We start from the raw sequence: 25585 nt of genomic DNA, 5'->3' as shown, positions 1-25585 counted from the left end.
AAGAACTGTAAGCACAAGCTACAAATACCATTGGATAATGCCACTTATGGGGCTGACTTCTCATCGAGCACACATACCTGCTGCGTCTGGCCGGTGGCGCCTCCTGCTCCTGCAATTGTTGCACTCGTGTCGTCTGCTTCTCATAGCTGATCTTCAAGTTGCCGGTCTCCGTTGTCGTGGCAGTGAGGTTAGCAATGGGTAGTGCAACGCCACTGGCGGAGATTATACTGCCACCACTGTTGCCGCTGACTAGGGTGCCCAGAGCCGGCGATGACTTTCCGCTCTGATGCTGGATGACCGACGAGGACCCACCGCTGATTGTTCCGCCATGAAAAGCCCCAGCGGATCCTCCCATTGGCGGACCAACCAATGCATTGCTTAGCTGCTGCTGATGCTGAGTTTGTGCTCCACTGCTGCGGGATGATGCCGAGTGGGATTCTGCAAAAAAAGTTAGTACAGGCATTTTAAAAAAATTGGTAAGAAGTTGCTTCTTTATGTACATTTTTATACACATTACAAGAGAACTCCAGTATGTGTTCTGCACTTTTAAACTTACCGCTGGTGGTATTACTGCTAGTGCTGCTGGTGGGCAGATTGATTCCAGGTACGTTGGCCGTGGACAGTGGCACGGAGACAAAAAGGCTGGGTGCAGTACTGTTGGTCGCAGTCGATGGCTGCTGATTGCTGCTGCTGCTAATGTCCTTGATGTTGCTGCCGTGCTTGGTGCTACTCGTATTGCTGTTGCTGCCACTGCCTGCGCTTGCGGTGCCACTCGACTTGCTCGATTCTGTCTTTGGATAGCCGCCAGACCCCACGGCGGATTGTGCTCCTCCAGTCGCCGATACTCCGGAACTGTTACCGCTGGAGGTTGAGCCGGCATTGCCGCTAATGCTGCTGCCTGAGGTAGTAGTGCCTGTTGCTGGTGGGGCTGATGCAGCTGTTGCACTCGCAGTTACCGCAATGGATGCACTCGTAGAGCTGGCCAGCGGTGCATTTACTTCAGCGGTTGCGGATGTTTGGTGGGTCGGCGGGCTGAGTTCGGTACGTTGCTGCAGGCGAAAAGAAGGCAGGAAGTGGTGATTAAGTGTATGAATGCTTGGGTTGTGATTCAGAAGTAAATAAAACTAGCTGATAAAAACCTAAATATACAATAACGTCCGCGAAAATGACATCTAATAATTTGTTAGTTCTAGTTGTACTCGTAATACACAACGAAAACAGTCGAGGGTTGTAATGGTTTTGCGTCAGAAACCTACGTTCGCTGATCACAAATACTTGAGTTCTAACTTTTAGAAACTTTTAAGATTACTCACGATAAGTACTCATGAGGGAAATATAAACGTCATAGTTGGTATTTCCTGCATTGGCTTTGATAATGTTAACGAGAAATGTAAATTATTATGATAAAAACTCTTAAGTGACGACGTTATTATTTGCTACCACATACTTTAAAAGAAGCTTCTAATATTGATATGTATGATTATTTGGTTTTGCAACTATTTGATTTGTTTTGATGCTAATTAATATTGTAAATTGTTTACTTTAAGACGTGTCGAGCTGCCAAACATTTCTACTAGAGCAGAGATAAAGGTTAATGCATTTCATCATCACTCTTAATGTGTATGTCTACTTCTTCATAAATTTTCCATTTACTTGTTACAATATTTCTTTAATATTGTAACAAATTTCAACCCAAACTCCGATAGCTGAGCGTTTCACAGAGTGTTTCATAAATGATCAAAAGTTTCCCAAGAGGGAATCCATATCTGTGTAAATAATGGTGTTTGTTCCTCGGCCGATTTGCTTTTTAGCTTTGTGGTCATTAGCCACATCCGGTTGGTGGTGAGCCATGTAAACACATGTTTACAACACCATAACCAACGAGGCAGAAGAATAACAATCGCACAAGACACTGGAAAACACCAGAGAGTACAGCTTAATTAACAGGCCCATAACAGGCTGTTAAACTATTCAGCAGAGCCAGCAATCACAGCAATTCATTGTTGTCGCTGCAGCAAATGCATGCGGGTGGATGATAGAAAGAGAAGGCTGTATGTGTTCCATATAGATAAAAAAAAAAGCTGCCACATTAATGCAACTCACAAGCTCTTATCGCTGATGTTGCTCCACACACGAAAAAAGAGAATTAAATAAAAAACGAACGGAACAAGTAAGTGAGTCAGAGTTTTAAAAAGAATGCAAGACACCCAGGCTGCAGCTGCAACAAATGTTGCTGCAATGCTGGGCGAGTTTTTCTCGTTGTTATTGCTGTTGTAAAATTTGTATTTTTGTGGTTTTGCCTCGACATATGCTGCCATATGCAGCTTAATTATATACTATATGTATATTTATACGTCGGTTTGTGTGGGGCAACAAATGTTATATGCAGCGAATGCACAAAAAACAATAAAGAGCAAGGCCTACCGAGAGAGTAACTCCGTTCGATTCGATTTCGCCCACCCCCTCTCACGCTCTTTCTCTGTCACTAGCTGCTTCTCCCTCTCTCTCGCTGTGTCGACAGACTTCCTCTCTATTGTTGTTGCTGTTTAATATCGGGGTTGGGGGTGCAACATAACACACACACATCCACATGCAATGAAGTTTGGTCACGTAGACCAAAAAGAGACAAAAAAGAAAAGCCTATGAACGGCGTTGCCACCTGATGGATGGTTTTCCCAATAGGAAATCCCGTTTGATTGGGATCTCTCAACAAAAAGGTGGCAGCGCATGCCTGTTGCTCTGAAAAACTACAGTGTCAAATTACCAAAACCGACAAAAACACCTTCATGCCTCATTAGATTCAGGTCAAGAAATGAAGGACCGGCCATTACCGGGAAAAACTCAAACTACCATCTGCTACATAAAATCGAGTTACAATCAAAGGTATTTATGAATCGTGTTGTATTTCGTCAAGCCTAGAAGTGAAAATAATATATTTCGTATGGCCATAAAGTATTCCAAACACATTAAAAGTTTGCAAAGTTCTACTGTAAGCCAAAGTATATATTCGACATGTTTTGTAATTGAAAATCGAGTTAATCCTTTTTCATGGTCAAGTTGTGTATGCTTGTCAAGCTTTTCGAATTGTTTTCTAACCCTCCGATTTTTGTGGTTCTCCTGCTCGCCAGCTGCCGCAATCGCGATTATCCTGTTGCTGCAGCTAATGGCCTGAAGTCGGAGCGAAATCAGGATAGCGAAGCAACCCCTATGCTATACAGAACATTTTTTTCGACAACTTGAGCGTGCTTTGCATTCGGAAATCGCTTCCTGGACACATTTCAATTTTATTTCCATTGTGCGACAAATTCAATTCAATAAAAGGAGCCCAGCTAAGCCGAGGCAGCCGGAAGCAAAACACCAACTATAAATATTATATTAGCGTGTCTGCGCTCGAATGACTGCTTGTCCACTCCTACCCCTTCGCGATTCTCCCTCTCTTTCTGGCAAACAATGCTGTGGGTTAATGGTCGTATAAAAGGGTTGTCCTTGTCCCCTTTGAGGAAAGAATTCGCACAAGCGAAGAAAAATACTCAAGCAAACAACAAACAAGCCGCCAAATAAACGATAGAATTATTCAAATTGAATAAAGCGTTATTTTTTTGTAAATGCTTGAGGAAACGAAGTCGTTGCTGGTAAAAAGCAATATCAAAAGGAAATGCTCAGATTTCAACGAATAAACAAAACGTCTGGTATATCCTTTATTGAATTAAGGCCTTAAGTGCGGAAAAGCACGTCCAGTAAAAGGGAAACTACAACTGTCTACTTATCTATGGGATAATTGGGCGGTCAAAGGGAATATAGGATAGGATTCGATAAGTGCCTTCTGGGTGATTGGAAAGGACTTAACAGATGAAGTCGACGGTTCGTAGCCCTATTTTCATTTGTGAAACTTAGAAGCCCCAAGAAAATAATAAACTTTAGTCCACAGAAGTATCATAATCAAAGAATAACTCAAGTATAAATTATAATTACTAAATTCTTTCATGGCCATATAAATAGGAAATCACACACAGAAAACTCGAAGAATCGTGTTTGGATAGTGAAGCTAAAAAAGGTAAAAAATGGAACAGGTACAAGCAGGTACTAAGCTAATTTTAAAGTATCCCTCTGTCTGATCTTGTTTATAAAGTGCCCAAAATAATTATTATAGGAACTTCCAAAAAACATTGCCTATAAAAATGTTTCCTTGAAAGTTTAATCCACTATTGAATGAAAAAACCATACCACGCTTGCAAATTAAAATAACAATTAGAGCAAACGTTGGGACAAGCGAAAAACAACAAGATGACAGCAGAAAGGAAAGGTGAGTAAATAAAGATCCCAGGACAGGACAACGGCCCGCATACCTGGGAGCTAAGAATCGGCAGCTGTAACAAGATCGAAGCGAGGATCAATCAGCCGCCAGGAAGCAACAGCCAGCTCAGGCAAAAAAGTAAGGGTAGCTCCGAGGAACGAGCTCAAGATGTTGCCACGAGGGAGCGAGGAAGATGCTTGGCAGCTGTCGTAAACTAGGCGCAAATGTGCCATGCTGACTGTATTGCACAAGGCCAGAAGAAGGAAGCGACCCGGGCCAGGATACAATGCGATATCCCAGCCAGCGAAGCCGTCCTGTTTTCGGGATAAGTGTTTGCCTCTAAAGGGGAAACGGTATGGATAAGGCGAACAGCTGTCTGCCCGGAATCCCCTCTGCTAGTCGGTCACGTAGTCCTGGATGAAGCAGCAGGAGGAGGACTAGCAGGAATAGAGTCCGCCCTTAATGGCACTTACACTAATCAATAATCGAGCACCATGTGTCACAACTCTGATATATGCGTTTTAAGGCCAATTGGAGTGGAAGGAAGGCAGGGAAAGTGGATGCGGGCGAGGGGCGCAGCCCGTCGTAATTGAAGGTGTCTTCCCTCTGAACGCTCCTTTTGTTTTCCAGCATTCGTGGCAGGTGGCTCGGTCCCACAGTTGCAGGTGCATGTTGCACGTTGTGCGCTGCACGGTGAAAATGCGGTTAAATTATTGATGGAGTGTCAAAGACATTGGCAATCGAACAGCGACGCAATGGGGGTTGCTTTAAAATGAAGAACCCATAAGGAAACGCATTGCCGATGGATGGAATTTAAATAAGAGGCCCTAATGGCTGGATCAGTATCTCGGCATCATGGCAAACAAAGGGATATCCCGTTGGGAGATATGAGAAAAAGAAATAAGACAAATAAAAAACGGATCAGTTTCTAAGCGAAAATAAAAGGGTCGAGATCAAATATCACGTTTGGAAAAATTCTTAAGTCCCAAAGTTTGCTGTTAATACTTAAAAAAAAAGAAGTGACTTAGAATTTGGAATACTGATGTCAAACTATTATTTTCAATTAATTCGCTTAAATTTGTCATTTGATCATTGGTACTTATCGTAAAAGCATGTTTTTGCCGATATACAATAAAATGGACAACTGAAGAAATTCCTAATACATTCTTTTTGTGCTCGGCATCGACCTTTTTACGTGTTAAATTTCCGTTGTAGGAAGTTGCCATCAACCTTGTCATATAAACACTTTCTAACGAGGTAACTAGCATCAAAATATTTGGGAAGGTTTAGATTTAGCCAAGTTTGGTACTCGGAATGTAAAGATCATGGATACTTTGAATAAACGGCATCGGCCACAGCAACATATTAAAATAAATAACGATCGGATCACCATTGTTTCCATTGAATGCGAGAAGACTCGTTAAAATGGAAATAGGACAAACGTTTAGAACTTCTCTTTTAGATCTTCTTCTGTTTGCAACCATTTCCTAGTTGACAGACCAGACAGCTTTCATGGAGTTCCGAAAATAGATTCGAGGGATTGGCAGGGACAGATGCTGGGATGCACGGAAATGCTGGGCGCCGTGTTTTCCGCTGCCAAGGGATATGGGAAAGTGTCTTGTGGACCGAGGCAAAGGCAAAGGCAAATTCTTACCCCGGAAAGCAGGAAGCGTATTTTTAAGTTGTGCGGATATGTGGTGGTGGCTCCAACCGCTCCACCCGTTCCCGTCACTCCACCGCCCAGATAAGAGGGCGAGGCAGAGGCCGAGCCGCCCACGTATTCGATGGTCGCAGAGGGCGTGGTGGAGGCGGACGAAGGAGACGACGAGGCGGAGGTCGAGTGCTGGCTGTTGTTGGGGTGGTGGTGCGTTGGATGGTGGTGATGTCCCTCCCGATCCCGCTCCTTGTCCCGCTCCCGGTCCCGATGTCGTCTATGCTCCCGATGCTCCCGATCGCGGTGTTTGTGATGCCGGTGCTCCTTGCCCTCGCGCTCCCTCTTCTCTCGTTTCTTCTTTTTGTTCTTGCGGTGCTCCTTGTACTCGGCCATGTCGATGTGGTTGTTGTTGCTCTCGGCGGACTCAGCCTCAGCGGTGGCCGCCATGCTCACCATGGCAGCGGTAAAGTCCACCAGAGAGCCCGATGTGGCTGCCACTGCAACGGCCGGAGCCACGTCCATCGGCTGCGACTGCGAGGTGTCCATGGTGTCCATCATCATCATTTTGGCCGCTCCTCGCCCCCGTCTTCTTTGCGAGAGAGCCAGGTTGACCCCTATCTGTCTCCCTCTCTCTTTCTCTGTTGCTGTTCGATTCTACTTTGTGCTCTGTAATTAACTGGACAGGCTCTCCAGTTCTTCCGTCTTCAGTCTTTTTGGCCGTTTCTTCTTCGATGGGACGGCCTTTGTTGTTGTATCGCTTTCAATATTATTATTTTGTATGCTGCCTGTATTTTGTATACACTCACGCACACAAACACTCGCAAACACAATCACAAAATCACAGCGCATACGTGAGAACCACCTCCGCCGCTCTCTCCCGTTTTTGTTGTTGCTATTGCTATTGCTTTTCTTGTTGTTGTTGGGGTGAATAACTTTTTATGTGGCGGCGACTGGGCTGGCTCTCGCTCTCTGTCACTTCTTGTTTCGTATTGCCTTCTCTCTCACTCGGGCACACACAGCACAGTCGACGTTTAAACTTTTTTTCTCAACAAAACTTAATTTCTTTTAAATGGAAACTTGGCATTATTTCTTGTTGGAAAAACATGTGAGACCCAGCAGCGGCCACGTGAATATTTTTCACATAAAACACATACAGAACTAAACTTAATTGGAGGTGTCACACACACACACACACGCTCATGCTCGCTTAACCGAAAATCAACAAATTATCCACTGTTTTTCTGGTTCACATGCACGGAGGCTGCAGCGTCGGCGGAGCTGCATGGCCAAAGAGTAAGCTACGGAGCTATAGTTGCTGCATGGCCGCACGGAGTTCGAAATTCGAATAAACTGGCCAGTTTCCATCCAAGCGCTTAGAAGCTATACAGCACAAGAGCGACCGGGGGAGGGAACAGCGCAGAGAGTAGAAGAGCTCTCAGAGAGCGCGCTGCATTGTTGTTGTTGGTTTGGCTGGCAGCCGGTTTTCCGTGGGGGATTATTGAGACGTCTGTATGTATTGTTGTTGCTCCTGCGCCAGTGTGAGTGCATGTCTGCACGTAGGCCAGACGCACACTCACACGCACGCACCGGTGTGCAGACGGTAAAAAAACAGAAGAACACACGGCGGCAGCATAAAAATAAACATACATTCGTAGGTTCAAACATACATGGAGGAGTTGAGTAGCAAACGGAGGCACCTAAGTTAACTGGAAAAACGTTACCCAGTATGCATTTGGGAGTGGGATCAAGGTACTTCAGAACAATTAGCAAGGTGCAAATTTATTCAAATTCATAAATTCACCATTGAGTGTTAAGGCTGGCACAAAACATGCATCACGAGGAGTGACGTCGAAAATGTACTGTGCAGCCGTATAACTCAGGTGCACAGAAAAAAATGCAATGCCAAACATTTTTGAGTTTGCATTTAAATTTATAAAATATCATGAAATGATATCCATTAATTGCCTAATATGGCAAATATTTTAGATTAAGATTATTTTAATACTACATTTAAAATAACTCTCATCCCTTTTTTTGATGTGTAAAAGTGAATCTTTCTCATACGCACAGTTCTCTCTCTCTCTCTCTCTCTCTCTCAGTCTCTCACTTTGAGCAACAAAGATTCAGATTCAAATGCAGCCGAACAACATGAACTGCATGTCGTAATACTGTTGATGTAATAAAAAGAGCGCAGCAGCAGCAACAACACAGTAATGACCAGGAAGAGTGAAGGCTAAAGAAAAGCTTAGCAAAACAGAAATGTGACAAAGAACAATAAATTAAAAGGAGACTGACCAAGTTAGTAGAGACTTCTATTTCTAACTGGAATTCTCGTGCCCAGATATACCTGTTATTCGCTGTAGTAATACTTATTTTATTTTATGAGACCCATTAAAAAGGGATAATAATGTGGCTATAGAGTAACGACTAAATATGTATGTAATTATGGTGCCTCGTTGTTTATGGGCTAAGAAGTGTATTGCTTGTAAGATCATATTAGATCGGTCAACCAACAGATGTGCTTCGATAACACTGAAGGTATTAAATTAATTATTTGCATATTATATTCATAAATATTGTGTAAATAGAATAAAATTATTATTAACACCAAAACTTATTGAGATTTTGTATTGTTTATTGCTATAACTTGGACCTTTCATATATCAAAACTGTTCCCAGCCAGCCTAAGAACAGTTTCGGAGAGCAACTTCTTGAGAGAAAGAGAGAGAGAGAGAGAGCAATGCGAGAGACCGTTGCAACATAAAAACAAACGTAGATGTAGATATTTCGTTGTGTGTGCTTTATGCAATGCCCATCACTAAGCGAGCGAGATAGAATGATGAGGGTGGGGGTGGGTGGCAATTGCTGCATGCAGGTTAATTCTACTCTCCCTGCTGTTGCTGGAGCTGTATTTGTTGTTGTAGTTGCCAGACAGCGATTTAAGAAGACAAAACAGGAAAATGAAAAATAATTGAATTGTAAGGCAATGTTTACAGGAGAGGAGAACGAGAAAGAGAGGGAGAGCAGGAACCGCCACCGCAGACATTTGCGATTGGCAATAAATAAAAGAAGTGCAAGAAGAAGAAGCAGCATATTGTTTGCAGCTGGAGTGGTAAGCAGAAGAAAAAAAGCGAGCATAATTTGCGATGCAAATAAAAGCCCAAAAAATCATGGTGCAGAAAGGCAAAAATGAACGTTAAGTGGCATTTACCTGGCGATGGAGCAGCGGTATAGGGGCATGTGCGGAGTCAGGTGAACGTGCCTGTTTTACAAAACAAACAAACCCAACAAAAGCCAAATGGGAGTCTTAGGGTTTTTGGGTTGGGCGGTGTTGGGGCACAAATGTTGCCGTTGCAACATCGCGACCGTAATCGAATCACCAGAAAGGTGGCAAAGGAACAATGGCGCCGTCTTCGTTGCCGCTTGAAAATTAATTTTACTACAGGCAAAACTCTGTATCACGAACATACTTACTGAACAAAATCATTGTTTGAGAATAAAGCATTCTTTGCAATATATTACAACTTGAATTGCCTGCATTACTGTTCAGTTTTTTGAAGAATATCAGACTTCTTCTTTAACAAGATAGGATACTTGGACAAGTTTCCATTGCTGTTGTAAGCTATCTGTTGTCAGAATCTCTTTGTCATAGAGGCAAGAAATTGTTGGTTCATAATTAACAGACTCTCGACCATAAAGCACCTAAACATGCATTAATTAGTGCAATCCCCGGACTCAGACAGGTGATGCTTTTAAGTCTCGACAGAGCTGGTCATTCAACCCAACAAACAAATCTTAAAAAGAGGGTTTTCCAACAAACAGCAGTGAGTGCAGCACTCAAGGAATCAAATGAATTGTGCAAATATTTCTCCAGGCAACGTTTTTAACTTTGCACACGCCACTGCGCAAACCCATTAAGGACGCACTATTGATCATCAAACGGCAGGAGGGTAAGCTCAGGCGTTCCGAAAATCAAATTAAAACAAAAATGTCACACTCAAATATTTACACAAGTGTCAGTTCGGCGGTTTTATTCAGCCAGAGATGCGAGATCGTGAGAGTTTTACTTTGGGGGTGAAAACTAGCACATATTTATCGGATATGAAAGAGGTTGATTATTATTGATGCATTCCAGTAAAAAAATAATAATAGGTTGGCTTATTCATGTCAAATATGTTCAATTCGCTATCCTAACCATTATTATAAAATTTAGAAAAGCCAAGTCCTTCTCTTGACCAAACTATACACATTATTTAGCACAATTTGTATATTAGCATGAACAGAACGGTAACTGTACCACAACATAAATCTAAAGGCATTCACAAAAAGTCCAAAAAGGAATAATAAAAGGACACGTGTCACTCCTGTGAATTTGTCAAATTCAGGCAACACGCGACCCGGAGATTCGATAAAAACTGAACGACACACCCACACCCAAATATGGTGTTGTTGCTCGGGTGACCCGACTTTTCAAGGAAGGGAACTAAATTCATGGCCATTTAAGAGGAACTGCCTAAGTGAAATGCACACCAAGCGACTCACTTTCGGAGACAAAATCATAAAACAAACCCTCAGCCGAGTGAGGGCGTCATAAAAATTAGTTTTATTGTAAGTACACCGAGTAGTCAGCACATGAATTTCCCAGTTCTTTTTCCCTGACATTTGACAACCGCTCATAATCGACACAGTCAAGAGGAATAGAAATTATAAATTATCACCCCCCGTCAGCGGGTGCGCTTTTAAACTGTGCACCACTATCTCTATCGACAGACAGGGCACCCGAACCACCGCGAAAAAATTGCACAAAACCCGCTTGAGGTCCTTCCGCTTCCTGATTTTTGATTCTCAGGCCACCCCCCACAGTTCCATGCGGTAGCTGCAATTTAGTCCTCACAATTGGTGGTCCAAATGAACGCGGCAGTGAGCCGCTCAAAACTGTCAGTCTGTGGCCAAACGGTTCCGTTTCGATGCGGTTCCATTCTAACCCCCGCCAAACAGTGGGACATTTTTCTTTGTAATGTGAAATCAATAAGTTGGCCATTAAATGCACGCTAGTCACGTAAGGCAATTGATATCATGTACATTTGATGGCACATTGTGTCATTACCGGAGCAATCGAATGTGTCATTTCCTGATCTAATCAATCAATCGCCTTTTCTGTAACATTTCAAAGCGGTCGGTGGGTAAACAAACCCCACTGGAAAACCTTGCACTCGTCTTCCGCAAACCGAAAATCAGCACAACCACATGTTCTCTATCTCAGCCATTATCATGTTCGATCCGGTATACAAATAGTCGCGGACTTCAACAAGGCATAAATCTATTCGCGCCATTGAAAGCCAGAAATTAAACATTAATAACATACTAGAAAAGCCATATCGAATAGAATACATATCCAAGTATATTTAGAGATCATCGGCGCATTCAGCAAAAAATTTTCTCACTGTTATGGCTCGTCAATTCGGTTGTTTTTGAAGTGCCGTGTGTCATATGCGAAACAATTTCAAAACCGAATCTCTCGAAAATAGATGCTGACTCGGAAGGTCTATAAATATTCTCGCCAATGCGATACCAAAACTAACGTAAACACACCTGGCTGAAGGCGATTTATTTAATATTTATGTCAAAAAAAAAGTATATTAAAACAAAAAATAATTTATTTAGTTTGGCCAACCCCATGGCAACGAATTTTCGTGGTCAACGTCACGGAGCATAAGACTATACTATATCATAACATACCTATAGTTGTCTGCTTAGGATGTCGAAGAATTAATAGAAATGTGAATAATGCCCGCAAGTGGGCGTTCATTAAAATTCATTAAAATTTAGTTCCCAAGAGGTTATTTCGGGTGGGGTGGTCCTAAAAGTGCATTAGCAATAAAAACTTTGCTCTAGGTGGGTGAGCCATCTCTTGAGTAACTCACTTATTACACAACATTCTCAGCAGGCACGTGTTATAAATATTATAATATAACTAAGGATTTCTCAAAAGTATATGCGAACATCTCTTAAGTTGTTCTCTTGAGTGAGAGTTTTGAGTGATGTGGAAAGCTTTCGATATTGGCATCATATTTATATTTAGAAAATCATTTCAGTACGGTTATGGAACATTTCGCTGTTTTTCTCGAGAGGCCCACACACACAAACAAGGATTTATTCCTGTACGTATATGTAGGGAACTTTTTGTGCGTATGTTGAGCAATTATTTTTCACGATGTTTGTCGGCCGAACGAGCTATATATAGACCAGATGAGCTGGCTCAATCCGAACCGAATATCCCGAAACAAACAGAATTGAACTCAACTAAACACCCAACCACCCACCGGTCATTCCAATCAGAGTGGCAACTCAACCATTTAAATGCAGAAATCTCAGGTATGCGCACCCAATTAAATCAATTAAAACTACGAAAACCATTTCGAAATCATTTTGTTTTCATGGAACCCACTGGGGCATATATTATTGGATGTTATGTGTGTGTATGCAGAACATGTACGCTGATATATATGAATATTTTATATCTGCCATGGCTCGCATCCCAATCAGAATGCAATAGATTAGATGGGTGAGAAATCATTAAAACATCATTATAAATAATCAGATTTCATAAGTATATCGTAAGAACTAAATCAGCTAAATATACAACATCATATCTTTCATCATTGTTCGTCGTAAGAGTATATGTATAAAATTTGTCAATTTGCACAAAGTATGCTTTTGGATATTTCGGTTTGGAGCATAAGACATACTTGGCTGGTCTTCGAAAATAGTTTAAGATACAAAAAGTAGTAACGACTTTGGCTCGCAGTAGTTGCTTCCTTCGTTAGTGCGGTTATAGTACCTGCAGAAAATTGGGCTGTTCTCGATGTGGTCAGTGTCGTTTAGTTCGTTAGTCTGTGTTCGAAAGTTAGTTTCGCTTTGAGTCGTAAGTTTTATGTTTTCAAGATTTTTTTGCGTTTATTCTTTTTTCTTGTTTTCATATTAAACTTAATCTCACATAACCTAAAGAAAATTGAATTGCATTCAGTGCATCGTTGATCAAAAATCGTTGGAAGCAAAACGAAGACTAAGTTAGCTAATTTCAGGGATAGTTAGTTAAAACAGATAAGTCATTAGACAGAAGTATCGGAACGGTTCACAGACATGGATGTGGGATTCGATTGGATCTACATAAACTCGTTTAGAAGGTTGTCAAAGCGCCTGCGCCCATACCGTAGCCCACTCCCTTGGGTCCAAAATTGCGTCCGTAGCAAGCTCGGCAGTAGATGTCGCCGTCGGGTCCATCGTTCAAGTTCGTCGAGTCCAGTGATTTGCGGCAGTCCGAGCAGTAGAAGCACCTCTTGTGCCAGATCCTGGTCTTGCTGATCATCTGCTCGGCGGCGAAAACGGCGAAGCCGCATCGCGGGCAGCCACCCGAGGTCTTGGGTCCGGCCAGAGGACGACCATCTGGGAACTGAATGGTGCTCTCGCCACTGGTGGACACCAGAGTGGGGGCGTGGCCGTAGCCAAAGCCCTTAGGTCCGAAGAGCTTGCCGTAGCAGGCACGGCAGTGGATGTCGCCATCGGGTCCATCGCAAGCCAGAACCGAATCCAAGGGCCGGTGGCAGTCCGCGCAGTTGTAGCACTTCTTGTGCCACACCTTGCCCTTAGAAAGCTGTTGCTCGGCGGCAAACACGGCTCCTCCGCACCGGGGGCAGCCCTCGCCGTCACGGGCCTTAATCGACGTGGTGTCCGGGTTATAGAAGGGCCTGTTGGCGCTGATCTGATCTTCGGTCAAGCCATCGGTCTGCAGGAAACCAGAGCCGCAAGCAAATCCATAGCCATGGGGTCCCCACTTCTTGCCGTAGCAGGTGCGACAGTACACATCCCGATCGGGACCATCGCTGGCATTGATCGAGTCCAGAGTCTTATGGCAGTCCTTGCAGTTGAAGCACTTCTTGTGCCACTCCCGGCCCTTGGAAAGCTTCTGCTCCGCTGCGTAGACTACGCCACCGCAACGCGGGCAACCCTCACCCGGCCGGGCCTGGATCTTGTCCACATCAATGGCGGCACGGATTTGGGGTGCTCCGTCGTCGTGAGCATAGCAGTCGGATTGGAGAGCACCACCTCCCTGGCCATAACCATAGCCCTTGGGTCCAAACTTCTTGGCATAGCAGCCCTTGCAGTAGATGTTCTTGTCCGGAGCCTCACAGCACAGGATCGAGTCCAGACCCTTCTTGCAGGTTCCGCACTTGAAGCACTCCTTGTGCCAGCTGCGTCCGCGGGCCAGCATCTGTTCGGCGGCGTACACATAGCCACCGCAACGAGGGCAGCCCTCACCTTCGGGGGCCCGAGCAATGGCCCTGGGTTCCAGGCGGGCTCCATTCCTTACAGACGGCACATCGCCATTCTCGCGCAGGAACTGTGACCCGTTGTCCATGGAGAGGGTGCCCGCTCCGGTGCCGAAACCGTAACCTTTCGGTCCGAACTTGCGACCGTGGCACGTCTTGCAGTAGAGCTCCCGCTCGTGCTCTGTGCAGTTGGTGGAGTCCAGGGATTTGTTGCACATTCCGCATTTGAAGCAGTTCTTGTGGAATACATAGCCGCCAGCCAGACGCTCTTCGGCAGCATAGACACTCTTGCCGCAGCGCGGACACTTGGGGGCCTCGATCGGTTGGAAGGAAGGCATTCTGTCTGTGTTTCGGTTTTTAACTCTATCGAAATGATCTACGCGAGTACAATTACTATACTTATTAAGTTTATTATCTGAAATTGCAAAACAAGAACGAATAGAGTCGATGGGATCGTGGTGTATGTCCTGCTGGAAAATGCAGGAAAGTGGAAGCTTCGGTGGTGATGAAAGCGATGAGGGAAGCATCTGCCATTTTTGAATGTGAAGTGGTATGCAAATTATTCTAAGCCCATCTAGTTATTCAAGCTGCTAGTGTTCTAGTGTAGTTCAAATTGTAGGGACAGAACTCGTATAGTAGCTAGTACTTGTTAACAAGTACCGTTAACCGTTAAGACGCTTGATTAATCTTAAGTTTGCAGTGAACTATTAAAAATTCAACTTGGCAGTCGAGATTTTCTCCTCACTTTGCTTTATGTAGATCATCTATCAAGATTCTTATCTGTCAGTCGAGACGTCATCGCCCGTGCCAGAAAATTACCCAACCGGACGTATGTATACGTAATTCATATTGAAGATTCCTATGCTAATGATCAGAAAATAACATCTTTCTCATGACAACAAAAAATAAAGGAGGAATTTTTCGAATCACAGAAAACAGAGGAAAACATGAGCAATAAATGTGTATCTATACAGAAAATTTTGTATAAAAATAACGCAGACAGGTAGATAGATTTGGGAAAGCACACACAAAAAATGACTATGGCAGATATATACATATCTGGGTGTTCTAAAACTGAGTCACAGCTAAAGCAACGCCGACAGAGGATCGTCCCTGGCCGGTAAGCTGGTTATCTAGCGGTTGCGATGGATTAGTCAGGTGTTTTGCAATGGTGGCTGCGTGCAATATCGGTTAAGAGCTGACGATATCCACCCGCTGGGGGTGAGGGTATATAGCTGCACCTATATGCCAAGATAGAACGGAACCTACATCGCACTAAAACCACACACGGAAGCGCCGAGTACTGAACTGGAAGATTGCTCAAAGCAAACTAGTCTATATAATTGTGAGTGCACACGGCACGGCAACGCGGTCGACTTTTCGCGGCTGCCACTGAGTTTTCCTACTCAGCACCGAGTTGAGAAACTTAAGATGCGGCAACACGGAGCAGTTTTCCTTCGTTTTATTTCAGTTTTCATCAAATAATGCCAGAGAGTGGGATGGAAACATATTGGTATTCGTTGAGTCTGCGGTTTTTAAACTTTTTCGATTCTTTGAAAAAGTTTTTTATTCCATGTCCGTATCTTGTTTTTTATGTTCGCTAACATTTATATAAATTGTACGCACATTTAACCCAGGGGAAGCTTATCATAGAAGATCGTAAAGTTGCAGTGTCATTGGGAATCAGGCATCTGGGAATTTGTTTATATTCCCGACTAAATATAATAATTTAAGCTAAACATTTTAGCTTTATTGCAAGCAACGAAAGAACTGGTTTTTTTTATTTTTCAGTATAGCGCGCAAATGGTATTGACATTTTGGAGAGGACTAAATATAGTGATGTAAGATATGATCTGCTGAAACGATCAGGCTTCGATTTGTACTTGAATATAACTCGATTAAAAAAAATCCTCGCAGATAGTACTCATTTTATTGAGTGAGACAGTTGCGGAAAAGTTTTTCCACACACAAAAAACGGAATCTATAAATAATAGTGTGTGGGAAAAATGCTTCCTCTGTGGAGCCATACATTCCCCTCATTTGTGGGTCATATTATGGTCCAAATTACACATAAGTTCTAAAATTAAACGATCGCTTGACAAAACTATATTTTCCTCGCTTTGCGTTTTGTAGCAGCTTGAACCGATATTTTTTAGGCAAACACAACACTTATTATTGAGATACTGGGTTATGCGTGGTTGATGATTTTAGTTTTCCATTGACAAAAAACTGATATTTACTTTTCGTTCGTAATAAAAAGGTTCGCAAGAGAAATATCCTTAATTTTAGTTTAGCTTCGATTAACAACGATTTTCGACTGATCGCGTTGAAAAATTTGTCAAGCGCTTTGAGTCTTTGTCTGCACACGGCACGAAGGCAACGATGTCGCCAGAGAATACGATAGGGATGACTATATTGTAGCCCCAACAATAAATACATTAGCGACCCGAACAACAAACCCAACAAATCACAAAATATCTGCTCTCACGTATGTATATGCTAGTATACATGAAAAGTGCATGAATAAATTGTATATATAATTGTATATTTTCTAGCAGAATATTCCAGGTGAAGGTGCTCATGACAAGGCGAAAAAGATGATGTTGATGTTTTATTGGACCAACAACATGGTTAAACTGCCTTGTTCAAAGTCGCTGCCTGTCTGTCTTTGGGAACATTGGCACTTCAACATCAATAAATTAACATGCGCATTTGCTTTTAATTAAAATTCGATAATATTTTGCCATGCATTTTTGGTTCAAAAGGAAATTAATGGGGCATGGGTACATCGTTGAGCATCAATCAGATCGGAAAAATATAACCAGACATGGCGAAGCCTAAGTCGGCCAGAAAATACCTCTTATTCCATTACTGAGGGAAAAAATTGGATATTGGTTCTAATTGGTTCTTACAGATGATTTTCAAAAACCTAACACTGTAATTCTTAGATCCTACATAACTTTAATGCAAACAAACTCTTTTTATATTTGATTAATCATAATATTTCGTTCAAAACACACCATTTTAAAAATGGAACAATCGAATATCACACAGTCCAAGAGGTAGCATTGAAAAACACGGAATTTCTTCAATACAAGAACGGGTGGGTAACACCTTTTGTATAATTAAGGCGCACCTTCAGCAGAATTTCTCAAAACATTTTTAAAATGCATTTGCAATTGCATTTCCACTTATAAGTATGATACAAAATTTGGCAAGGCGCCTGCGTTCAAAACTTTTAACGAATGAGACGAATATAGCAGTACTCTGTCCTACTCTTTAGGTTTGATCAGAGAAAAACTATATGACAAGATGTATACAAGTGTAAAAGATAATGGGAGCCATTATTAAAATAGCAACATTGTATCTAAAAGAGAGAACACTTTAAGAGAAGCTTTCGGAAAATAGCTCAAGAGATCCGAAACAAGTTCCTCAAAAAGTAAAAAGCTCATAAAAACTCAATATTTTGGAAAGGTACTTTAATTGTTTATCGATTTATTAATAGTATTCTAAAAGATAAACAAAGAAAAATGTAACTTACCCTCTTGGAGCTCTTCTCGATTTCCTTCTCAAAATCTGTTAGAGGCGTCAGTGCAACATGAACATCTTTGATATCATATCGGGATATTAAGCTAGATACAAATGAAAAATATAATTATTGTTATTTTTTCTATACATTGTTTTAATAGGAAAAGGTCTCATACGGGGTTATTTTATTAGTACATTCTACAATAAACGAAACGGAGTCCAAAAGTAGCCTTTTGTTCAAATGAAATTACAAAAACATATTTAATTGGTCTGATTTCTCAGTAACTTTGGGAACTGCTTAAATACTTTATGTTCTAATTTTTACAATTTATTTAAAAATAAAAAAATTTATATATGCGATCTTTGCACGGGCTATTCGATAAACAAACAATTTACCAAATTATATGTGTGCAACTTCAGTCCCATTTGTTTCTTTGAAATCAGGCGTAAACTATTAAACTACCAAATTTTGAAAAATGTAATATTGTAAAAGACCTTTTCTTTGCGTTTCTCGTTCCCCACCTATTGTTATCTTCCAGAGCGGAGGCGGAGGTGGAAATACTGCTACTAGACTTAGCAGAATCCGCTTTTCGTTTTTTCGGTGTCGAGTTAGAGGAGCTGCCCGAGGAAGTGCTCGTAGATGTAAGACTATTCGCCGCCGATAACGAAGAGCCTCCCTTATTGGTGCTTAGATTAGTGGCCGCACTCGAAGATACGACACCCGTACCAGGAGCTATTGTTCCGGGCATGTTACTTGCCGACGATCCAGCGCCTGACAAATTCTCTCTTTCTGAATTTAAATTACTACCGAATCCGGTGGAGTCGTTCAAAGTGGAGCTTGAGGATGTGCTGACCGATCGCAGATCCGATCCAAAACCAGAACTACTGGTGCTTAGATTACTGGCCGATTGCAACTTTCCGGCTGCGCTTCCGGATCCTGCTCCATTTGTGCTAAGGTTGTGGGCATGATTCGAATGCTCATGGGTTGTAGAAGGAGCAGTGTTGATTCCACTGGCAGCCGAACTGCTGACATGAGTCCCAGTCCCGCCCAATCCACTCGTAGCAGTTGCAGTCGAGGAACTGGGCTGAGTGTTGACACTGCTGGTTGTGCTTGTGCTGCTGGTGGCATTCGGTAGTTGATTGGAGTCTTTGCTCTTCGAAAGCTTTGAGGAGGATTTCTCTCGCGTCGACGATGAGTTGGAAGATGTTGATGATGCAGATGAATTCGTGAAATTGTTATTTGCTGAATTGCTTGCGCTATCTTTTCCATCCTTGTCCTTGCTGGATGTGGATTTGCTTAAGCTTTTGCTATGTTTCTCTTTGTAGCTGTTGCTACTACTGCTTGAACTGCTGGCCGAAGATTTGGTGGTCCCTGGTGCTGTTGACGATTGACTGCTCGTCGATTGCGTAGCACCACCGCTTGAAGCTGACAGATTTCCCCCACTTCCACTAGATACGTTTCCAGCACTGCTGGTGGACGTACTGCCTCCCGGCAGATTATTGTTTAAATTATTGCTGATATTGCCAATGTTACTACTGCCTGGTAGTAAAGTTCCTCCGCCTGTCATATTGCTAGCACTTCCCGAATGCGCAGAACTCGAGGAGGGATTGGGAGCCACTCCTGTTGAGGATGATGAGCTGCTGCTGCTGCTGCTAGATGATTTACTGGATGCATTGCTCTTGCGCTGCTTTGAGGAAGATGAGACGCCACTCCCACTGCCGCTTCCCCCAGAGATTGCAACACTGGAGCTTGCATTTACAACGCTGCTGCTGCCCCCACCACTGCCGCTGCTGCTAGTAATCTTTATGCTTGCGGCCGAGGTCGTCGCGGAGTTCATGGTAGAATCGATCTCCTTCTCGGGCGACGAACACGAATCGGAAGAGGTGTCATGTTGTATGGGTTTATATGGAGGTATGGTTTTGACGTTGCCGCCCTTTTTCTGCAAAGTATCAAGAATTTGAACGGAAAAATCACGAATGCTATCCCTCACATACGCACCAGTTTGCTGTAATGGTGCTGACAGTAGCCGCAGTACTTTACATTATCCAGATAGTTACCAGCCTCCTCACAGAGCAATCCAAGGCTTTGCGCGCAGGTGACGTGGAACTGCTGCTTGCAATTCGATTTGTTGCACTGCATACAGGCGCCGACATTGGCACGATTTGGTTTGCCAATCTCCTGGCAAATGTAGCAAGCTGAAAATATTAAAAATATTTCTCACGGATTGTAATTTACTATTGCCAATGAGCTGAATCTAGGGAATCTAACATATTAACATATATTTTATATTTTTCAAAATAAAACAGTTAAGTTATAGCTCACTCTTTGAGTACCGCTCCTGCGGTATTAATGATAATATGATGGGCTCCATGGTAGTCACATTCCCAAATCGCACCTCTGGGATGTACAAGGCGCAAACAACGTGAGCCCACCCGCTATTATCTGTCTTCTTAAGGGCGCCATCCCGCGAGGGACACAGTTCGCATCGGACCCGAGAGGTTCGCTCCTGGGACTCGCACTTCCGACAGTACCAGGGTCCAGTGGGAACCGTCACAATGCCATAGCACGCCTGATGCACTGCCACAGTACAGTTCTGGCCGTCACAGTAGACGAGCGGGTTCTCCGGCCACCCCCGCTCGTCTGAACAAACGCAACAACCGCCCACCATCTCCTTCATATCGTCCAACTTGAACTTTTTAATCTTGACGAGTTTCTTGTTCAAGCTTGTGGAGTGAATGGTGTCGTCTTTGCTGGAGTCAAGCTCCAGTTTCGCATTGAATGAAGACGGAATTTTGTTGGCACTGCAAATATTAAAGAAAGTTATATTAGAATTAAAATAGAATATTAAAGAAAGCAATATAATAATTAGCATAGAATATTAAAATTGCAATATTATAATTGGAATGGAATATTAAAGAAATATCATAATTAGAATAGAATATTAAAGAAAGCAATATTGGAATTAGAATAGAATATTAAAGAAAACAATACTAGAATTAGAATAGAATATTAAAGAAAGCAATATTCAAATTCTACCGAAGTAAATCATTTTATAAAATTGAATGTATTGGGGTCTGATTAATATTTTTTAAGGAAACATATATTATAAATACACGATATAGCTTAAAATCTTTGTATCTTTTATAACGTAGAGAATGTAGAGAAGTTAAACGGATATTTTCTTTTTTGGATCGTACGAAGAAAATGTGGTACACAAATAGAAGATGTACTTCAGTAAGATAGGTTTTACAGCTTTACGAATCAACTGGATTTGACATACACATAAAAGTATAGGTAAATATAAAGAAAAGACTTTATGCAAAATCTAATGCAGTTAGCAGTAAAATGGAGACTTCAATGTTGAGAAATTAATTTGTCCAGCTATCAAGGAAATATGCATGTTCCTTTCATGCCTTTTTTTCCTTTTTTCTTTCACATTTTTGTAAGTATTTAAAGAACTTGAAGTCTATATAAACCAGAGATGCACTAGAACACCCGGCAGGTGGTCACCGATCTTGAGATAGAGGTTCCGACCTTTCTCGTTATCGATAATACGCAGCTATCGAGGCAGGTGCCTATTAGCAAGGTCATTCGCACTCGGTTATTTCAATAAAAGCAGTAGCCCTATAAAATATTACTTAATTGGACACTTGTATTTACAACATGGCCTTCGCAGCGAGAGCGAACGAGATGGCACATGGAGCTCTGTTCGCAAAACATTCACATGCACACACAAATAATCTCTCAATGTCAAGGTAATTTCGCCGCTGTTTAATAATACATGCTAATTATGTCGAATCATTTATATAATTACGGCCGGAAACATAAACAGCATTGCCACCGAATATTGATAGGAGGTTTAACCACAGCAATACGAGCAACAATTTTTTTTTAACTTTCACAAAACGGGCAACGCACACACACTCTCTTAAGCGGCATTCCGTGGGCTGGTTCATTGAACCTGAATAAAATGGGCTACCAAAAATAAAACAGAAAAATGCAGCTCTGCTCCTAATCCAATTGGATGTCGATTTGGTCCCACTGTGCGAGCGAACGCAAATATGTGGGTCGCGGAGATTTCACAACAACAACAAGCATTATTATAATAATAATAACGGCATGCGGGTGTTGTTTCTGTTTCATTCATGCATGCGCATCTGTGCGAGAGATCGCGACGGAGGAGAGTGCGGGTCTAATTGTACCGTTATTGGGTCAGCGTGTTGCCAACTGCCGAAAAACGCAGCCAGCGTGTTGCCAACTGAGGGTTAGTTGGAGTTCTCTAACTTAACGGTGTAAAAGCACACACACTTGGGCACATGAAACGAGGCCGCTCTGCACGTTGCTTTTGTAATGAAGAGCAATGCACTTTCGTCACAAGCACACACACTCGCACTGTCAGGCAGAACAGATACATACACACGCACGCGGGGAGATGCTACATAGATGCTGACGAAATGCCGGAAAAGGGGGCGCGCTTTTGGGGGGTGAAATGCGGGTGGGTGTGTGTACATGTATATACCCCATTTAAAAACATCCTTAGGGGGAGTTTTTGGGGACTGGAGGGTAGTTTCTCCCAGTTTCCGCAACTCGGCTCTTAAAGCACTGTTTAAATTTCTTTCAAATTGTATGTATACACCCGTGTCTTGAATTTATTGATTTTTATGGGCAATTGCTTTAATTTCAGTGGCCAGCAGGGCTTTAAAACGTCATCAGCGGTGTGCCACCAAACAAAAAGAAACTAGTTTCACGGCGGGGAAAAATGCGCGCGGTCAAAGTCGTCAAGCAACACACAACAAAACAGAAAATATCTCTTTTTTCAGGGAGCGGTCTACCAAAAACTTGAAATTCTTTCGACTTTCTTGCTATTTTCACGAAGAGGTTTCTTATTGGCCGCTAGCACCCTCACAGAATATTGATTTTCTCGATTTCTTTACCCGATTTGACACTTGAAATAAACGGTTTCTAGCCTCGCAGCTGTGGCTTAGCGTTTATCCAGCTTTTCCCAGCACTTTTCCGCGTCTCACTGACTTTACAGCCGCCCACGAGTAGCAAACGCACGCAAGTAAAATAATCAACACTCGAAAAAGGCGCTGAACAACACCATCCACCAGCGCAACAACAACACTGTGTGCGCGAGTATTTACAACTACAGCTACAACACACCAGCAGCATACACCACTCCACACACCTTGTAACTTGTTTGTTGTTGTTTCGCTCGCACATCGGGAGCGAGCAGTGCAGGCGCGAGAGGGAGACAACACCACCTGCTCTGTATACAAATGCAGCTGTGGGTACGATTTTGCTGGCTGCGCGGTTTTCCTATTGCCCGAGTATCGTGAAAAGCTTACGAATCCGAGACTTTGCGCGTTTTTCTTCTATGGAGAAGGATTTTTGATCATTTTAACGCCGAAACAAGAAAAACCTCGGTTACCAGACGGATGGGCAAATTTCTAGCGATGGGCACTTTCTTAGAGACGGGTAAAATACTTAGAGATGTGCTGGCACTTGTATGCTTTTTTCCAGGTCAAAGGAAGATCCGATGTTGAATATTACTTGCCAATTTTGGTATCAATAGTTTGTAATTTAAGTAAATCGCATTCTTATTGGTCTTTATTACAACAAAGAATTGTCATTTTTAAGGTCGTAAATTTATGGTCACATTAATGCGCGCCATTTAAATAATGGAGATTATTTAGTAAATGCAAGCACTACAAACACTAACCAAATACCCAATCCATATAGTTGATTTAGAATTTTTCATAAATGTCTGAAAATTAATTTGTAATGCATATAATGTATGTAGTAAGCAAATAAGTGACTTCCGACGTTGCCAGACGTGTCAACGTGTCATCATCATTCCCACGGTGCATATCGCTCAGTGTTGAATAACGTTTGAACCTTGAACAGCTGTGGGAAAAATCAATTTTGCAACTCCCTCGCGCATTTCTGAAGAAACTTCTCCGCGAGAAAACCACGGATAAAAATGACCAACGGCGACTGCTTTGTTGTTCTGCCCGAGAACTGTGCCGAAGGAACGTTGATCATTGGTCGCAATGCGGAGGACGAAAAAAACGTCAACGTTGCGTCGGAGGTTTGCTTCTACGATGCCACCGAAGTGCTTGAGGGGAAGGTAAAGACAGACTCCTCCGAAAACGAAGCTCGATCAATGACTCACCACCCAAACACCTCGCTTTTCAGACTGACGGTGGAGCTACTGCCGAGACGGGCGGCGATTTGTTGCGTGTAATATTGCAAAAACCGCAGCCGGGTCTCTGGGGTGGAGACTTCGGGGCCAATGAACGCGGAGTGGCCCTAGGTCTCACCTGGGCGGCAGGTGAAAACGAGGCCAAGGACAGCGACAGCCTGCTAGGCACGGATATAGTGCGGTACGTTTCTTTTAAAATGCAATATCTAGGATATACAATTGCAATAGCGTATCAACAAACTATGCACAACTAAATATAATTAACTTTCATCCCTTCCTCTGTATGTATTGAATTGTGTAGAGAAACACATCAAACACATATTATAATCAACTTGTTGGAATTCATAAGGTTATTGCACTTTCTAAACCGGTCCGCAAGCTACATACGAATCAATCTGAAATTTAATGTTGCAGAGAAAACCATACTAATGCTGTTACAATTATTATAAACCATTTAATAATTTAATATTTTTTAGCTTGACTTTGGCTGTGGCCAAGGACGTGGACGAAGTTGTAGACCGGATTGGAGCTTTGGTGGCCAGTCACGGTCACGACAACTCCAAACTGAACTTCATCGCTTGTGATGCAGCTGCTGCCTGGCTTGTGAGCTGCTCTGGCAAGGTATGGGCGGCCGAGAAATTGGAGGCCAGCTTTTTGCGGTTGCCCTCCGGAGGACTGGCTGTGACCACTGTGGTCAACAAGTCAAGCGAGGGATTGGATGAAGCAGCCAGTTTTGCCGCTGCTTACGATGCAGAGGCCCAGGCCCCGGCAGAGGATTGGTGTGGTCCCAAGCCAGCTGGCGATGGAACATACACCCAGCACGATATGTTCGAGACGCTGCGATCTGCCAGTAATGCGAGCAGCTCGAGGGCGGCCACCGTTTCAGTGCTGTCGGCGAAGGGAATCTCGTGCCATTGGTTCACCGGCACACCCAATGCCGCCGAGTCTGTGTTCAAGCCGTTCGTTTTTGCCCCAAAGCCGAGGATCTCGCCTCTAACCCAAGTGCAGGCGGATGCGGACTTGACGTTGCTACACAAGCTACACTCTCAACGCAAGCCGGCCGCCTTGGAGCACTTGCGCAGCTTGGAGCGCTCCTGCGTGGACGAGCTAAATAACTATTTCTCTCTGCAGGATCACGCCAGCGACGAGCTGGACGAACTGCTCAAGGACTGTGTCGAGGCGGAAGTGAAGTTCTATCGCTAGACAAACGAATACTATCTATATGGATACTCCAAAAACTAGCTTGCAAGCTCTATTGAGCATCGGGATTTGACTTGAGCATTCTTATGGCATTACCAAATAGGCTATAGTCGGCAAAATATTTTCTTGTGCAATCTCTACTGATTTTATTTCGTTTAGTTTTATGCTTTTGCGTGATATTTAAATTATTATTTATTCTGTCTCAGTGGGCAATCTCCGACTTGAATTTAAAGTATTATTATGTGACATTCCAGGCTTAGTTTAACGATTTATATACTTGCATTAAAATATATATAAATACATATACAAATATACAGTATATATGGCTCTCAAATAAACGCATAAAATCTGCATTTATACAAAAAGCTGTTTT

The 25585-nt window shown here is 42.8% G+C and overlaps 3 protein-coding genes and 2 long non-coding RNA genes across 17 annotated transcripts in view; 3 read left to right on the top strand and 2 right to left on the bottom strand.

The window, feature by feature from the left end:
• Positions 1-23324, bottom strand: part of LOC6553057 (uncharacterized protein F54F2.2) — a 29657-nt gene extending 6333 nt beyond the window's left edge. For 4 of the 11 annotated variants that reach the window (XM_001979108.3, XM_026983918.1, XM_026983917.1 and 1 more), the window contains exons 1-3: positions 5949-7187; positions 557-1049; positions 78-438 (exon numbers count right to left, since the gene is read on the bottom strand). In XM_001979108.3, coding sequence (XP_001979144.3) covers positions 78-438; positions 557-1049; positions 5949-6512 — 1418 coding nt within the window. In that variant the 5' untranslated portion in view covers positions 6513-7187. The other 7 variants (XM_026983910.1, XM_026983911.1, XM_026983912.1 and 4 more) reach the window with 7 other exon arrangements.
• On the top strand, positions 7544-8561 carry LOC113564861. The gene is made up of 2 exons (XR_003408360.1): positions 7544-7697; positions 8048-8561. It is a non-coding gene; the product is annotated as an uncharacterized LOC113564861 (long non-coding RNA).
• On the bottom strand, positions 12365-17315 carry LOC6553058 (muscle LIM protein Mlp84B). 3 transcript variants are annotated; one of them, XM_026983920.1, is made up of 2 exons: positions 17299-17315; positions 12365-14693 (listed from the first exon to the last, which is right to left on the bottom strand). In XM_026983920.1, the coding sequence occupies exon 2, from the start codon at positions 14614-14616 to the stop codon at positions 13129-13131; it is 1488 nt and encodes a 495-aa protein (XP_026839721.1). In that variant the 5' UTR covers positions 14617-14693; positions 17299-17315; the 3' UTR covers positions 12365-13128. The 3 variants fall into 3 exon arrangements, with proteins under 3 accessions (XP_026839721.1, XP_015009431.2, XP_001979145.1); XM_015153945.2 differs by lacking the exon at positions 17299-17315 and adding an exon at positions 16519-16736; XM_001979109.3 differs by lacking the exon at positions 17299-17315 and adding an exon at positions 15548-15686.
• Positions 16687-17028, top strand: LOC113564862. Its single transcript, XR_003408361.1, has 2 exons — positions 16687-16766; positions 16837-17028. It is a non-coding gene; the product is annotated as an uncharacterized LOC113564862 (long non-coding RNA).
• Positions 23325-23662: 338 nt separating the features above from the next.
• On the top strand, positions 23663-25577 carry LOC6553004 (secernin-3). The gene is made up of 3 exons (XM_001979111.3): positions 23663-23937; positions 24006-24193; positions 24489-25577. The coding sequence occupies exons 1-3, from the start codon at positions 23791-23793 to the stop codon at positions 25213-25215; spliced, it is 1062 nt and encodes a 353-aa protein (XP_001979147.1). The 5' UTR covers positions 23663-23790; the 3' UTR covers positions 25216-25577.
• Positions 25578-25585: the final 8 nt, after the last annotated feature.

This window comes from Drosophila erecta, unplaced genomic scaffold (assembly GCF_003286155.1).
Source record: "Drosophila erecta strain 14021-0224.00,06,07 unplaced genomic scaffold, DereRS2 tig00000000-arrow-pilon, whole genome shotgun sequence".
Classification (NCBI taxonomy): Eukaryota; Metazoa; Arthropoda; class Insecta; order Diptera; family Drosophilidae; genus Drosophila; species Drosophila erecta.
This window is presented reverse-complemented; position numbering and strand designations above follow the sequence as displayed.

Excerpts from the sequence above, each read along its gene's own strand:
- LOC6553058 (XM_015153945.2), bottom strand. The coding sequence starts at position 16,717 with ATGTATTTATTGTTGGGGCTACAATATAGTCATCCCTATCGTATTCTC. Across the intron at positions 14,694-16,518 it reads CTTTTTATTACGAACGAAAA|ATAATAAACTTAATAAGTAT; the intron begins GTAAATATCAGT and ends TTGCAATTTCAG.
- LOC6553004 (XM_001979111.3), top strand. The coding sequence starts at position 23,791 with ATGACCAACGGCGACTGCTTTGTTGTTCTGCCCGAGAACTGTGCCGAA. Across the intron at positions 23,938-24,005 it reads CCGAAGTGCTTGAGGGGAAG|ACTGACGGTGGAGCTACTGC; the intron begins GTAAAGACAGAC and ends CTCGCTTTTCAG. Across the intron at positions 24,194-24,488 it reads CTAGGCACGGATATAGTGCG|CTTGACTTTGGCTGTGGCCA; the intron begins GTACGTTTCTTT and ends AATATTTTTTAG.